The 15,881-nt window shown below is 38.9% G+C and overlaps 1 protein-coding gene across 3 annotated transcripts; it reads right to left on the bottom strand.

The window, feature by feature from the left end:
• Nucleotides 1-4,783: 4,783 nt before the first annotated feature.
• mnx2b (motor neuron and pancreas homeobox 2b) lies at nucleotides 4,784-8,042 on the bottom strand. 3 transcript variants are annotated; one of them, XM_034102983.1, is made up of 4 exons: nucleotides 7,637-8,042; nucleotides 6,167-6,327; nucleotides 5,000-5,182; nucleotides 4,784-4,960 (listed from the first exon to the last, which is right to left on the bottom strand). In XM_034102983.1, exons 1-4 carry the CDS (start codon nucleotides 8,040-8,042, stop codon nucleotides 4,784-4,786), a joined length of 927 nt encoding a protein of 308 aa, XP_033958874.1. The 3 variants fall into 3 exon arrangements, with proteins under 3 accessions (XP_033958874.1, XP_033958867.1, XP_033958859.1); XM_034102976.1 differs by having other exon boundaries at nucleotides 4,784-5,182; nucleotides 7,628-8,042; XM_034102968.1 differs by having other exon boundaries at nucleotides 4,784-5,182.
• Between the last annotated feature and the right edge of the window lie 7,839 nt (nucleotides 8,043-15,881).

The raw sequence follows: 15,881 nt of genomic DNA, 5'->3' as shown, positions 1-15,881 counted from the left end.
GACGGCCCCGCCCATTACAAACAAGCGCACCCAAAATGGCTACACTGCGCAGAAAATGCGCATTTTCAACCGAAAGTACAACAATTACGATAAGTAATGTAATGTATTTATAGTATGTCAAAGGGTAAATATATATGGGTCATTCCAGAATTGGAGGAAATGTCCCACATGTAAAAAATCTAATAATCCATGCCCAAAAAGCTAAACATGCACTTGTTGTGTTACTTATACTTCAAATCAAATCAAATCAAGTTTTATTTATATAGCACATTTATAAACGATTTTTGTTCGAGCCAAAGTGCTGTACATATAATAAAAATAGCCTACAGTAGAGACACTTTACAGCTAATACAATAGCACAGATTGTTCAGAATATCAGTATGAGAAAAACGACACCCTCTATCCTTAGACCCTCACATCGTACAAGGAAAAACTTCCAGAGAAAACCCACAGTTTAAGGGGAAAAAATGGGAGGCTTATGAATTATGAATATGTCTTTCACAGATATTTGTTTTTCACACTTTACAAAAATAATTGGTCACTTATATTTGAGGAAGCTTTAAAAAAGTCTAAAGCGAGTGAGATCAGACGCGGTGTCTTCTTTTGTCTTGCCACCAGAGGGCAGTCATGGACCTTGCTCATGCACATGTATGGAGGAAAGCAGTCATTATTTTATGTTTTATTATGCAACGCTGCTGTGCCTGGACTTGTGAGTCACTGCACACCGTCTATTCTTCTTTAAAAATTGCCTATGTAACCTAGCCTAACCTGAACTAGTACGTTAAGATTATTTTATGTTTTACTTGTGTGATCTTCTTAGTATTTTTCTCTTATTTATTGAGCATTGTTGGACGGAGCCTTAAACCTGATTGTGGAGAAGCATTTGTTGACATGGAAAACCATGTCAACAAATGCTTCTCTGTAACTATTGTATGATAAATAAAGAATGTTCTATTTATTTATTAAATCATTTAACAGTGATGGTATGAAAACCAATATAAATACAACAAATCTTCAGAAGCCTATGTTCATTGTTTATTTGCACATCTATTGATTGATAAGCAATACAAAAACGAAGCTTATGTGTGATTTATTTTTGGTTGATGCTGGTTAATTTTTTTTGCTGATCAGCGCAACTGAAGGTTACATTGTCACCAAGCAGGGCCACGAACATCATCACTTATGTCGGCTGTAATTGGTAAAACACCTGTAACATACATTTCCTGCAACAATAAACTTTATTGGCAAAACACGGTGCATTTTTGCTGCTTTGGAACAGCGTTTTAAGTCGGACAGATGTGAATTTATTGGGCCACGTCACTCACTCCTTTTCTCGGCCATTAGTTAAGTGACAGGACAGGGCCCGGGAAACCTGCACCAATACGTGTGATTACGTTAAAAGATCGCACAATCTGTTCATATTTACGTAATGAGGCCGCCATTTTGCTGATTGATTAAACTACAGGGTGTAAATATGTTTAAGGGCTCTTTGATTTATGATCCAACAAAGCAAAAAAGATCTTCATTTATTTGTCTAACTATGAAAATGGGAGTTTCTGGTAAACGCTGTGTGTTTGACATTCTCAGGGGCGAGCTGAGTGATTCAATAGACAGTGAAACATTTTTAATAGAAGACACAGGCTTCACTATGCATTATCGGGTAAAAAGGAAAGAGGCAGGAAGGCCGTCAGCACTTTAGTTGGGCTGGCTCTTGAGAAAACTGACAGCATTATCAGCAGTAACTGTAATTTACGCAGGGAATTTTTAATCAACATGGCTGGTGTTTTCCGATTAAATTAGGAGAGAAACGTAATCAATGACCTCCATATATTGCTGCACTGCCTTATCAATTAGCTGTGATTTTTTTACTGTGTCAGAAGGGCTTGTGTCATAAAACAGGCCAGATGGCATTTGTCATGCAGCTGACAAGTCACACAACTAAATGAGCACCTATTGATTCCCATGATTTTTCATCAGCCAAATTAAGAACTGCACTTGATGGAGGTTCAGAATGCAAGCTTGTTATGTATTCTACTCACGCTATTAAATCAATTCTAAAAAAGTTAAACGAAAACTCTTTCAAAGTCATTTAAGTTAAACATGTAACTGGAAGTTTCCAGTTACATGTTTAACTTAAATGACTTTGAAAGAGGGAAGTGCTGATTTTATGAATTGAACGTGTTTTCTTTGTTGCTGCTACATCTCAGGCCTTTCACAGGCATGGTTAAAGCTCTGAAGTCACTTAAATTCCTGTGTAGATATATTAAACTGCAAATAGCTCCAGAGCATTTATAAATGTTTCTTAATTTACCATTGTTTCTGATGCACTACCTGAGGTTCCTATCTTCATTTGTTTCAAGCCTGTGAATTTCATTTTCAGGCAAATGCACTGCCACTGAAAATATGTTTAAAATCACATGCAAAAAAAGGGAGTTTCTGGTAAATGTGTTTGACATCTCAGGGGTGAGCTGAGTGATTCGATAGACAGTGAAACATTTAATAAAAAGACACAGGCTTTGGCAAAATGATATTTTTTGCATGCTTTACTCTGATGGCTGTTACCAATTATTGGACCCTCATGGTTTTCCTAGAATGTATCCCCTTATATCATAGAATCTTAGGGGTCACAAATGTTACCACCATATCACATACAAATGTGTGACGTTGTCTCAATAAATATATGCTAAGACTAATTTGTGTGATTTGGGGATACACAAATATATTTGCATTAACCTTCCCATAAACTGCACAAAAACCTTTCTGAAAACTAATATTGCACATGATAAAACAGAGATTTGTTATCAGTGTTTGTCAGAAAACACAAGCTTCTGCCTGTTAAGTCTTCATTAAAAGTCCCATCAGTGTGTAAAGGCACTTCCAATCACTGCACAGTTTTTGTTTTTTCCACAAGAGGGGTGTGTGTGTGTGTGTGTGTGTGTGTGTGTGTGTGTGTGTGTGTGTGTGTGTGTGTGTGTGTGTGTCCAGCTAGTTAAGAGTGTATTTAATCACTATATAAACATGTGACTGTGGTCTGAAAAGGGGCTAAATGACACCATACTGCATGTCCTCCAATCTGCTCTTTAATCACCACCCTTACAAGGGTGGCCATTAAAACGCCCCGCCGCAGTTACACACACTCATCATGCTGTTGCTCTTGGAAATTAAAATGGGCCTGTGTGACATCACCATCAGGCTTTTGATTGCTTTACTTCCTCTTCATTAACTTAATTATTTGGCTATCAGTAAACTCCTTCGAGTAATTAATATCTGAGAGCCTTGGTAATAAATAAGACAGTGAACTGGGAATGACTTTTGCTACCAGAGGCAACAAATAGGAAGCAGTTGAAAGAGATGTGAACAGAAGAGATAACCTTTCCTCTAGTATGTTGCATGTCAATAAGAACATGGACACATGTTCTGCAGGTGAGATTTAAGGAGACCTTTATGGTATTTCTTTGAGATTTGATACCTAAATTAATAATGTATTTAGTTTTCTTCATAATAACAAATACAATATTGAAAACAAATGTTAGGTTGTCTTATGCCCCTTTAAATCAAGAAGGCCCGCTACCCCTTTGAAGCTTTGGCCTTTATGAACCCCAGCGGATTAATCCTAATGTCATTGTTGATCATCTTTTTCTTACTTTAGCAGAAGTTGACACTTATATTATACCTGCTAAACAATTGAAATTACATGACATGTGACTTGTTAGACGCTTTTATCCAAAGCGACTTACATACTCAATACTGTGGGCAATCCGCACAGGAGCAATTTGGGGTGAAGTGTCTCAGGGACACATCGACATGCTGGCTGCAGTGGGGTTTGAACCTGTGACCCCCTGATCCGAACACCAGCGTGCAACCCACTGTACCACACACCTCCGAAATGTTAGAATTCAGCTCAAAACGCATCTGTGTAGAATGTATTTTCTTCAACATCTTACATGAGACGCATTTAAAAAGCGTCATCGAACTTTGCCCTTGGGGAGAGTTGCCATTGACCTATGTCTTTACTGCATGTTTCAGCTGTTCACATTATTAAGATATTGATATCACTTTACTGTTTTTAATTCCCTTGTATTTACATTTGACTGGACATACATGGGAACATTGATCAATAATAAATTCCTTTTCATTTTTTTATTTCACAGTTACACCACAAACACGTTTCAGATACACGGATGATTCATATTTTCAACCATTCAAATAAATTACTTTTACATGTCAGTGACAAGAACAAATTCAGAAACACCATCAAGGACAGAAAAACCCATCAATATTTACACATAAAATGCACAAAACTAAATGTAATACAGAAGATAGTCAGCCAAGTATTTGTCCCCAAAAACATCTGGAGCAGCGGATGTTTCTGATCTTGAGTTGTTTCCTCAGTGACACAGTATGTTTAACTTCTTTTTTTTGTCTTCATGATGCAGTGGAGGCTGCACATTCTCCCGCTGTCTGAACGCACCTAAGTTCAATTTGCATCCTTCATTCATGTAGTCATGTGTGTTCACTGGGCTGAGCTCCAGCTTTCAGTGGATGGAGCAAATTGACAAATTGACAAGGTGATGGCCTAGAAACAGCTACTTGGAAGGAAGGAAATGAGCACCTTTTTTTCCGGCATGCTACAGTATGACATGTACAGTACTCAAAGATGATTTTATTCAGTTATACAGTATATTTGTGTCATTTGTGTGTATTTGGAAATTGTCTCTTGCAGAAACAGAGATATGTCCCAGTGTAATGTCTCTTCAGTGAAACCTGTTTCCTTCATGTCTGTTCACAGTCCCGCCCCGATCTTCCTGTCGCCTCCTACTGACACCCCCTCCAGCTCTTCATCAGAGAAAGGGCTGTGGGGATTGTAGCTAACATCAGTGGTGCGCTGCAAGAAGTCTGTTGATCGTGGCTTCCCAACAGGAAAACCATGCTGGCTCTCCTCCTCTTCTTCTTCTTCTTCCTCCTCCTCCTCATCCTCCTCCTCTTCCTCCTCTTCTACATCCTCCATATCAAGATCCATCCCTCTCTCGTCCTGATCCAAAGCTCGCCTGCTCTCATTTGATTTGTCCATGGCTGTTTTTTTCCCATTGCGTAGTCTCTGTGCGTCGGACGGAGCAGCCTGCTCCTTCGCCTTACGGCTGCGTTTCCACTTCATCCTGCGATTTTGGAACCAGATCTTGACCTGGGGAGGGACAACAGAGTAAAAAAAATGTTTTGCAATCTTATTTGCAGCTCTAGAACAACAATTACTTCTTTTTTTAAAACTGCCAGTTTATTTTGATTTGTATAATATCTTCTCTCTGTTTTTGAGTCTTGAGAGGGACCCTTCCTGTTCACGTTTTGTCCATAGCTGCACTGATGTAAAGCTTTCTGAGAAAATCAAGTAAAGAAAAATATATGGAGCATATTTGTACCTTTTATTTTCCCACTGAAACTAAAGAGCAAAGACTAATTCTCTACTGTGGAACTTCCACAATGCATAAGAAACTCCCCTCTGTATCTTTGATCTCCCTTAATTTGTGTCATCCAACAATAAAATAAGTGCTTAAAATATAATATTATTTAAATCTTACATATAAAATGCAGAGGAAACAAAATACCCTAATGTATTTGTTCAGCTCTTTGTGAAGATAAACTCACTTTGGACATCATAAAGTGGAGACATTCAGTCATGCACATCTGCATGACTATTTGTCCTTTTTTTCAAATCAACTCCTCTTTTTTAAATCTGTACATACTGTAAGGTGACACTTTTGCAGAATGTCATTTCAACATCTGTCAATGTATCCCTTTTGCTATGATAGAGGTATATTTAATTTGACATTTCACAAATACACTTAACTACAGTATACAGATGCCTACACTTTGTGCAATGTTGAATTGCTTTTTATTTGCTTTGAGGGAACTCATGGCTTGTTTTTAAGGTGTCAGTGATGTTGTTTTTCAGGATGACATTCATGGTTTAAAAAAAATGTGCCTGCCTTTAATTATTGAAGTGATTTAAGATCCAGTTATCCTGATGGAGTGTGCTGCTGCTGTCCTGTAGCAGACTGTCTGATGTTCAGTAAAACACGTTCAGTTCACTCCTCATTTCTGTTTCTTAGGATTGTAAATCACCTTTAAAACTAACCTGGTTTCTGGTGAAGTTTAGTCTGGTGTTTCGTACCTGTGTTTCAGTCAGCATGAGTGAGGTGGCCACTTCAAAGCGTTTGGGCCTGGACAGGTATTTGTTGAGCTTGAACTGGTTCTCCAGCTCCAGCAGCTGCTGACTGGTGAAAGCGGTGCGGGGTCTCCGGCACTTCCCCAGGAGACCTGCCTGAGGGCCGGCTGGAGGAGGAAGAGCAAAGGCATCAGTGTGGGGCATGTGAGTGGGACACATTTAATAAGGATTTCCACTTTTCTTTCTTATTTGACATCAGATTCCTGGTTATTTCAGTGTATGTTTAACACACAATGTCTAAATACGATTGTGTTGACAAATCAAATCAAACTTATTTTGAAATATCTGCCCTTTAGAAGCTTCAAGTCTTAAATATGTTGCAAGCAACTGCTGTCTGTCTTTTTTATTTAATACCAAGGACATAGGAAGTTCAATATATTTTGTGGGTGGGAGCAGCACACATATGCCGCACTCTCTCGCCATCATTAACTATAATAGCTTTACTCCGGTTTATTGTTGACGGGGGGACACGGCAGAAGCAGGCGCAGAGGCTATAAAAACACAGGCATGCCATTAACTTAATGAAAATTCAATGAAGGCTTTTGGGATTTTATTGATGAACTACAGAACGTTTTAGGTGTTTGTTTATAGTTTCTTCGTCACACAAAGACAATTTTCATCGGGTTGGCGTTTATAGAGAAATAAATGGGCCAACATTTAAACGTGACATAAAGATAAGCAGTAAACACAGACCAGAGTAGAGCTATGTACAGGTGGGGCTGTTATTACCACTAAATATATGAAGATCTCGTTAATTGAGTAAAATAAAAATAAATAATACAGAGTACGACTAAGTACGACTAAGCTAAATTAATTTAGGACAGGCAATTATCAGTTTGAAAAAAGGAAGTCAAACGCTGAAACGGCATATGTTTTTTTATGATCTTAGACATTATAATATTTTCTTTATTTAAATCCTTTTGAATCTTAAAGAGAGATAATTTGCAGTAGACTTGATAATACGTGATAATTAAGGTCTACTTAATTGATTAATGTGACAACGAAAACACCATAAACAATAAATAGGCCAGCAAAAAAACAAAGGATTAATACATCATTATTAATTTGGCCCTTTAATTTAACTACTACAACAGTTGGGTTACGATCATATCAGGATGAATAATTTAAACGGAACATGAATCAAGCTTAGTCAACAATTTACTCATTTTCATTGACAGTATTTCTGTTAAATTCGTTTCAGCATCTTGGCGGTTCTTCAGAGGTGAAGCCATGTGATTAAAAACTGTAAAACCTGATAACGGAAAGCGGTGCATGATTGATTTGGGTCTGTCTGTGATTTAGAAAATGAAACAATATTTTCACAACCGGACTGTTATTTCCCTCAATTAGCTTATCCCTTGACTTTTTAAGTGTGGATATTTTTGACATTTTAAATTGATTATAGGCTATACTTACTGCTGTAATCTGGCAGCCTTGGCATCATGATCCCGGCGCGGATCCAGTGCTCCAGGGGTAGAGAGCCCGCCATGGCAGCCATCTTCAGGTGGTCCGGGTAGGTCTGTGTGAAACCGGTGTATGCGAACGCGGGGTGATGGCCACCCAATGCGGATAAAGGGTACATGGGGGCAGGATACATGCCGGGGATTGAAGCCAGTCCTGGATGCGGGAGATTAAGGAGACCCGGTTTGTGAAGTAGTCCTTGAAGCTGTGCGGCCCGCGGAGAAGGCGTGTCCGCGCGGCGGCAGGACACCGGGCTGCCTGCCGGGCTGTCGATGCTCAGACCGGGGGAGAGGTCTCGGATCACCCGGTGGGTCTCATCAGCGAGCAGGGCGTCAATTCGGAAGTTTTTGGATTTCTCCATCACAACTTCACTTAGGAGGAGAGCAGTCTTTAAAAAATGCCAACTACCCTAACCCTAACCCTGTGCCGTGCGTCACAAACTCATACGTTCTCTTTATATTCTCAAAAAAAGTTTAGGCAAGTCAAAACAAGTTACAGCCTAATTATCAAAAGTAAGCATTAAAGCATGATCTTATCTTATGACTAAATTAATGACATTTGCGTGTGCATTCCTCCATCTATGACGCTAAATTGCACCTGCACATGTCACTCTGCAACATTGCGTCCGTCCTGGTGTTTAACACTAACTTCAAGAAGAGGCATGCGTCTCCCTGCATGAGCTGTGCCTCTCCCCCCCACCCCCCCTGCAGGCCGGTGTGCGCTGGGATTGGCTGGAGGCTGGCTGCTGTGACGGGCCTCTAATCAGCTAATTACTCGCTCGTTTCCCCCAGAAAGCATTCAGAGTGAGGTAATGTCCAACCCTTGTCCCGCCTGCAAACACCTTCAACTGCATCAAAGCGCGGAGGTACATTAGAAGATTAGCAGATTGTATTTTCAGTATCTATTTTACTGCCAGATGCTCCTAGCTACCTTGCCATAAACAAAGAATTATAGTAAACTAATTATTAGTGCTGCAAACATCCTCCACACCTTGGCAACAAATATTGGCTGTTTTTCAGCATGCTGGATGTTTCTGCTTAACTCTGGTTGTGTGACGTTACAAAAATCAAGCATTGTGTCCATTCCAGTATTTAAAACATTTATATTAATGTCTTTCTTCATTCTCATACTCAGGCCATACCAATGCCATTAAGGTTTACGATGGAATTGCACACAAACCATATAAAAGTGTAATGACTTGGCAGAAAAGGCTATAAGTTAATTGGTCCTCTGATTAAGGTGAACTAATGCCATTTTAAGACCTGAAAAGCGGAAGGGGAAGTGGAGTCTCACTTATTCTTTTCAACATGGTTTTATGCCTGTCAGCTGAATGTGGTCTAATTCACTGTTATGTCACTGAAAAAATTCAACCATGTCAGAATCAGAATCAGAAACGGGTTTATTGCCAGGTCACACATACGAGGAATTTGACTTGATGTCATGGTGCATACATCAAATATAAAACAAAGAATCTCCATATAAAACAAGAAATCTAATATAAAACAAAAAATCTTTAAGGACACTGTAATAAAATATAGGTAAATAGCAATAAAATAAAGCAGTAATTTATAGCGAAATGGAATGCAATGAGTTATAAAATATAAAATATGAAATAAGAATATGTGCAGTAAGCAGTATTTGAACATTATGTAAATATAATAACAAACTTTTAATTGGGCTTAATCTGTTGGAAAATTTGAATTTTGATAGGCTTCTTAGAGACATTTAATGTAATTGTTTTGTATTCAGAATGTTGATGCAAACAGGAACATCATGATGCCCAGAATGATTCAAATTATTGCATTTAAAAGTGCTGGGGCTTCCCCCACCTAATAAAGCCTTTCATTGTTAATCATTTAGAGTTAGTACATTTTCTAGAATTTCCAAATGTTGTTTTGGAGCCTGAATACTAGATGGCTTATTTAGGCCTTTTCATTATTTACTGAGATTTGACGTAAAAGTAATCAAATAGTATAAAAACACTATAGCCTATACACCATGTGCACCGTTTAGAGCACATGACCTCATTGTCCTGTAGGCCCTACATCTTCATTTGCATGACTTCTCCTATACTTGAGTTGGATTAGTCAATGGAGATGAAGCAAGTCATTCAATTTGCAAATTGACATTGCTTGAAGGAAAATTGGCACAAATTCAGCATTTCAATGTAAAAATGTTACATTTGAATTGTGTTTTATTGGATTATTGTTCAGTCAAAACAAAACATTTGAAAGTGACCTTAGCTCTGAAACTGACGGTGAGCCATGTTTAATATACTGAGATTGTAGGGCCCGAATGATTAATCGTAAAATAATCATATTAATTAATAACACAAATGATTGTCAGGTGCAGCACTATTAGGAGAAGGAGTATTCGTTTCTGTTCAAGGAGTTTCATGAGTTTCCAAGTGGCTTCATCGGTGCTGCACCACTTCAAACAGCCTCACTAACAAACAGCAGTGCAGACGTCACAATGTTACAGTCTAATCAAACTGCAGCTCCAGCCTCCACAACAACACAGCTCTAAATAGTGTGTCTCCGCAAATTGAAATCCAGTCTGAAGGTATGAATAAAATACATTGCAGAATCTTTATAAGACCTCCACTCACGATATGTAATTGGCTGGTGCACGTGCGTCGTGCGCGTGTATTTGACCTCCAGGAAATTGGAGCGGTCTCTCTCTCCAGCCCCTTCTTATCCTCTTTGTCTCTCGCCCTTCGCTCTCTCACTCTCTCTCTGAGATTACCGCCTGTCTCCCGCGCTGATATAGAGGTAATTTGCTCCTGGGAAATCAGTGCTGCTTTCTGCCTGTTTCTCTCAACCTCTCCCCCTCGTGCTCCTTGCTTTTATGATTTGAAAGTAATTTAAATAGTCAGGCCACGGGTAAATCCGTCACTCGGGCCTGTTGACAGAGGCGGACAAATTAAATTGAATGGGTGCCTGAAACTGAGCAGTGTTGTGCACAACGTCGCTCTCCTTGACAAGAGCAAATGGTGCCGTGCCTATAAAAGCCACCATAGGCCCATTATCGCTGTATACCAAAACAGCAAAGAAAACAAACAACATGTCCCAAGACGTTTGGTTTACATCATAGTTCCGAATTAATATGTGGGCCCCTGCAGGAATTCTGGTTTAGCATAAAACAAACACAATTAATTATGGTCTTGAGATTTGATTGTAAACAGTGCCCCTCTTCAAGACAGTGCCAAATTACAATGGGCCTAATGCAGAACCTGATTGATACTGACCTTCAGTGTTGCAAATCCCTTATTTTCAATTAATCAAATTGCAACTCACCTGACATGCAGTTCAACCAGGGGTCATGGGGATCTTAACCTGGTAGGTATCCAGACTTGCCCTGGAGGAAATTTGCCAAGAGCCCAAATCAAACATTTCTCTCACCCTTTTGCAAAGTACAATTTGTTTCTAGTTGACTAACTTTGTTAGTGGACAACATTTAAGTTGAGAAGTATAGCAACCCTTCGAAATGTAAACTCATAAATTGAAGTTACCTGTCTCAAGTTTTTAAGCAAATGTATTGTTTTGTTTATCTTCTATGTATCACCTGAAGCTAAATAACAGAGATATTAATGCAATCCTATATTGATACATTTTTGAAAAACCTTTCAGAGGTCAGGGTCAGCCACAGTGCAGCTGACTGCAACTTCAGCAGTTTGCATGATGCTCACCCCTGACTCAAAGACAACATCTGATGGATTATGTGACTGTCTGAAAGTAACACTGACTCTGATCTGTTTGACCAAAACTCTCACTACTTCCTTTCCCTCCTTTCACAAATGTCTTCACAAACACATACCCTTTTGAACCCTTTGCAGAACTCTCAAAATGAGGCGCACACCCTTCACACCGTGAGAAGACAATGTGTTCAAAGAGACCGCCAGCCCTTGACGTTACACTACAAAGCCAGAGCTTATCGACAAGTTATGCGTCAGTAAACTAAGCGGCCAACAGGAGTTTACTGAAACATTAAAGAGCTTATCAGCAATTACAGGCATATTTTTCAATCATTACCACAGCTCTGAGACAGCCTTCTCTGTCCTAAAACTAATCCATGTGCCCTCTGTGTGTCAGCACATTGTTGACTCCCAATGGGTCACTGATCCTCGCTGGTTTATTTAACCTAAAGACCCTTCACACAATGGGACTAAAACAAAAGTTCAGGAGCTTCTACAGATTGTCAGTCTGATAACATGAATCATATGAAAACATGTCAACACCATGCACTGGACCATGAAAGCCACATTTACTGTAAAATGTGTTGATTTATCTCGATTCAACTGGCTTCATATAACCACATTCCTGTGTCTGCTCTTTGTTGTGACATGTGGCGTTCAGGGACACTGTCCATCAGTACTAGTTTTCCCACCAGGGCTGGAGCACAATGCCTGACTTCGGCTGTGATAAATGATTCGGGTGCACAATGGTCTTTCTGTGCAGTGAAAATCATCTCTCCGTACCCCTGGTAATTAGACTAATTCCCACAATGTTGGAGGCAGACGATAAATCTACTCGCTTTCCGTCGGACCTTGAGACTAAAATTAATGTTGTCTCATTAAGCAGATAAAGGTTATTTATTGGAGTTTTACTTCTCTTCTCAGCCTCCTTACCCTCTCCACATCATTTATTAACCAATATTGAGCTTTTCCATATGACATCCAGCCCACTGGATGTGAATCTCCTTCTGTCTGTCTTTGCTAGTTTGGCCTCTTCCCACTCCTCTTATCAGGTGTTTATCAGCACTTTCTGGAAAGTAAATGGAGTTGTTTGCTGAGCCCCTGATGTTTACAACCAAAGCAACAGTATTCTTCAATTATCGAGCTAGAAAAAACATGTGTGTTTAAGGAAAAATGAGTCAAAGTAGTTGAAAAAGCATGGCCAACAGCAAGCTGGACTACAAGCATTACCATTATAACAATCAGACTTATATTAAAGGTGGGGTAGGTAATTTTGGAGAAACCGGCTCGAGTGCGCTAGAATTTGAAAATACACAGCCGTAAAAAATCGGCCCCTTCCTTACAGAGCCCCTCCTCCAACACACACGAACACGCACATGACCAATGAGGGCACGAGATAAGTTTGTGCATAGATGGAAGGCTGACAGGCAGGTAGGCCATCCAGTTATTTTAGCCGGGCTGGCTAAAATGATTGGTCGTGCTTTTTACAGCACCACGGCTTCCACAGATGACTTTTTTTTATGGATTTTTTGTCAAAGCACTTAAGATATTCATTGCTATCGGGATGTTAAGAGCATTCCATGGAATATAACAAAAAGTGTATCTCGAGCCGGTTTCTCAAACTTACTTACCCCACCTTTAATTAAGGGAAGCCAAAAGATGTTATGCTGAATTAGAAACCTTAGAGTTTCTGTCCGTTACTCCAATATGTTGAAAAGAACCCTGAGCTTATTTTAAAAGAAGCTGCTGTTTCTTTGAGTCTAGTTTTACTTATGAATGAATCACAACACACAGCAAAAGTAGATTATAGGATATTTCAAAAGCTATAGCAGCAGGCGTAACCTTCTTGAAAAAAGCATGAAGCAACACAGAAATGAAGGATTTCATGCTCTTCCTGTTCTTGCTACATTGTGTTATTGCAGCATAATAACAGGGTTGTGATGTACAAGAAAGGCCTATGCAGGTCTAAAGCTGGCTTGCTGAGACTGTCCTCACGATAATCACTTGTTTCAGTGTGTGAAAAAAGCAAATAAATTATGACTTCCTGCTGCGAGAGGCGTCAGATCAGAAAAGGCTTCGAGGAGGTTGTTTTAAAAGGTCAGTTTAAAGATCAGTATTCAAAAATGTGTCAAAGTCTTCACTCCCTAAACATTAGATAGATATAGCCCGGAGGATTGTTAAGTAAAACAACATCAATCTGTGAATCCCTTATTCCAACATGTGCTGCTCAAGTAGCAACTGTACTACTGTTAAGAAGAGGATTTCAGTAAGTTGTTTGAAACATAATGTATCACTTTTCATGACAATATAAGACAAGACAATCAGTACAGTTAATTTGAAAAACAGCCTGTTAACTTTCATAGATGTATGGTTAAACCTGATTATAGATGAAAGTGTATAACATAAAACTTCTCATATAAGAATGATATGTCTACAAGAAGATTCAAATACACAACAACAAACAAATAAATAAATAATTATATGTTCCAGATATCTAAATAAATGCATCCGAATGAAAGGTATCTCTTCGGCCCGTTAATGCAATTACAGTTGATCTGATCTCAATAGCTCCCTGCATTCTTTGTATACGATTTAAGTGGATAAAAAGCAGCTTAATAAAGTGGAAACGTTTGATAAACCACAGAACAAATAAAACCGCAAAGGGTTCAGAGTCTGCTTCACATCTAAATTGGGGAATTCCAACCTTGCGACTCTCCAATCTCTTTCCCAGCTCTCCTGTTTATTTCTTCCACACTGGAAACAAAAGCTTCCTTTCAACAGAATCCAGTCCAGTGTCAGTTTTATGACCATTTAATGGGTCCTTCCATCTAACAGCCCTGTGTTTTACTATCACCCATACAAGGGCCCTATTGTGCATAGACATGGGAGATAAAAGATAAATACACCTTATCAGCCACAACAAGACATCATTACTTTCACCCTGCTATCTCACTGTGCCTCTCCACCATGCATTATCTGGCCACTTATGAGGATATTCAGAGCCATCAAGTGCTTTGAAGATCTCCGTGCGTTGACTGTTTGCTCTCTCTTTTCCCGCTTTCTGCAGAACTCCAACTGTACAGTGTGTTAAAAAACACATCGTCTTTCAGTCCACTGTTAGCCATATTTTGCTGTCTGAAATGACATTTAACACTGAATTTAATTGGTACTTTGGGGATGAGGTTTAATGCTCATGATAGCATGTCTTTAGCCATGCTTTCCGCTGTGAGGATATCACCCAACGCCATTAGCACTCTGGTAATGTCTTGTTATGGCTCAATTTACCTATTAACACTAAAGGTTACTGAGGGGATACTGCATTTACTTCACTTACAACATTCTCTGCATTATTTAGCTTATTATATTTGTTCATTTTTCTGACAAGTATATAGTCTACTTCATCTGCATTACTTGTACATTGGTCTTGCAACATTAGCTGCACTATTTTATTCTGTTTCATTTTCATTTGTTCAAAATGTGACTTATTGTTTTATGCATGTTGGATTGTTGGAGGAGCTCGAGACTTAGGTTTTTCATTGTCCTAACTACACTGTAGCTACTGTTTTTTAAAAGGGTTGAATAAAGTTATACTTTGTATGATGACAATAAAGATATATTCTATTCATATGACATTAAAGCCTTTGAATCTTTAAATCTTGAGGGGGAAAAGAATAGCCAAGTGGTGAAAAGCGAGAGCAGTGAATGGGCAGCTTAGAACAATCCAAATGGTCTACCACTTTCATTACATTTATAAACAGAATACCAAGTTTTATGTTGGTCCACAAAATGTTTTGACGTATAATCAACTGAATAACATTTCTGCTTTAAAGATTCCAGGCATGTTATAGCGGAAAGACTGTCGGGATAGCTGTCAGGTATAGACGAACACTTTTGTCCAGAATACTTAGCATATAGGTCTTCACTTTAAATACTCCAAACTACTTATGTTATCTTTACATCCCGATGTATTGATGCAGAATTTAACTGGTTCTTAGGATTTGATACTCTAAAAACAGTTATTTCTTATTCTCTCGAAACAGAATCTCTGTTTCACCTTCATCCACACAGAGCAGCAGAAATATACAGAGAAAAGAGACAGCTGCAGATTGTGAGTACAGGTTGGACCAGAGGATCTGAATCTAGATGTTTAGTTTGAAACATGTTGATTAAACAGATTTTAAGAGTTTAAAAGCTTTTTCTGTTACTTTAAGGAATTGTTATGCAGATTAGAAAAAATCAATTACACATCAGACTTATCTTAAGCACTTAGCAAATGTATCTGTATGTGGTAATGCTGGTAGTGCCACCTCCCATCAGTTAATTTCAGCTGGGACGCAGTCAATATTCAAACATTTAAATGAATTGATCAGTTGTTGGAGTTTGTCAATAGTCTAATGGAGCGCTGCTAAAATCTGTCAATCTAGGACACTGTGGCAGAGGTAAATCACATCATTGTGGTGTATTTTAATGGCTCTCAATTGATCAAAATGTCATCATAGGTGTGAC

This window comes from Pseudochaenichthys georgianus, chromosome 3 (genome assembly GCF_902827115.2).
Source record: "Pseudochaenichthys georgianus chromosome 3, fPseGeo1.2, whole genome shotgun sequence".
In the NCBI taxonomy this organism is placed as follows: Eukaryota; Metazoa; Chordata; class Actinopteri; order Perciformes; family Channichthyidae; genus Pseudochaenichthys; species Pseudochaenichthys georgianus.
This window is presented reverse-complemented; position numbering and strand designations above follow the sequence as displayed.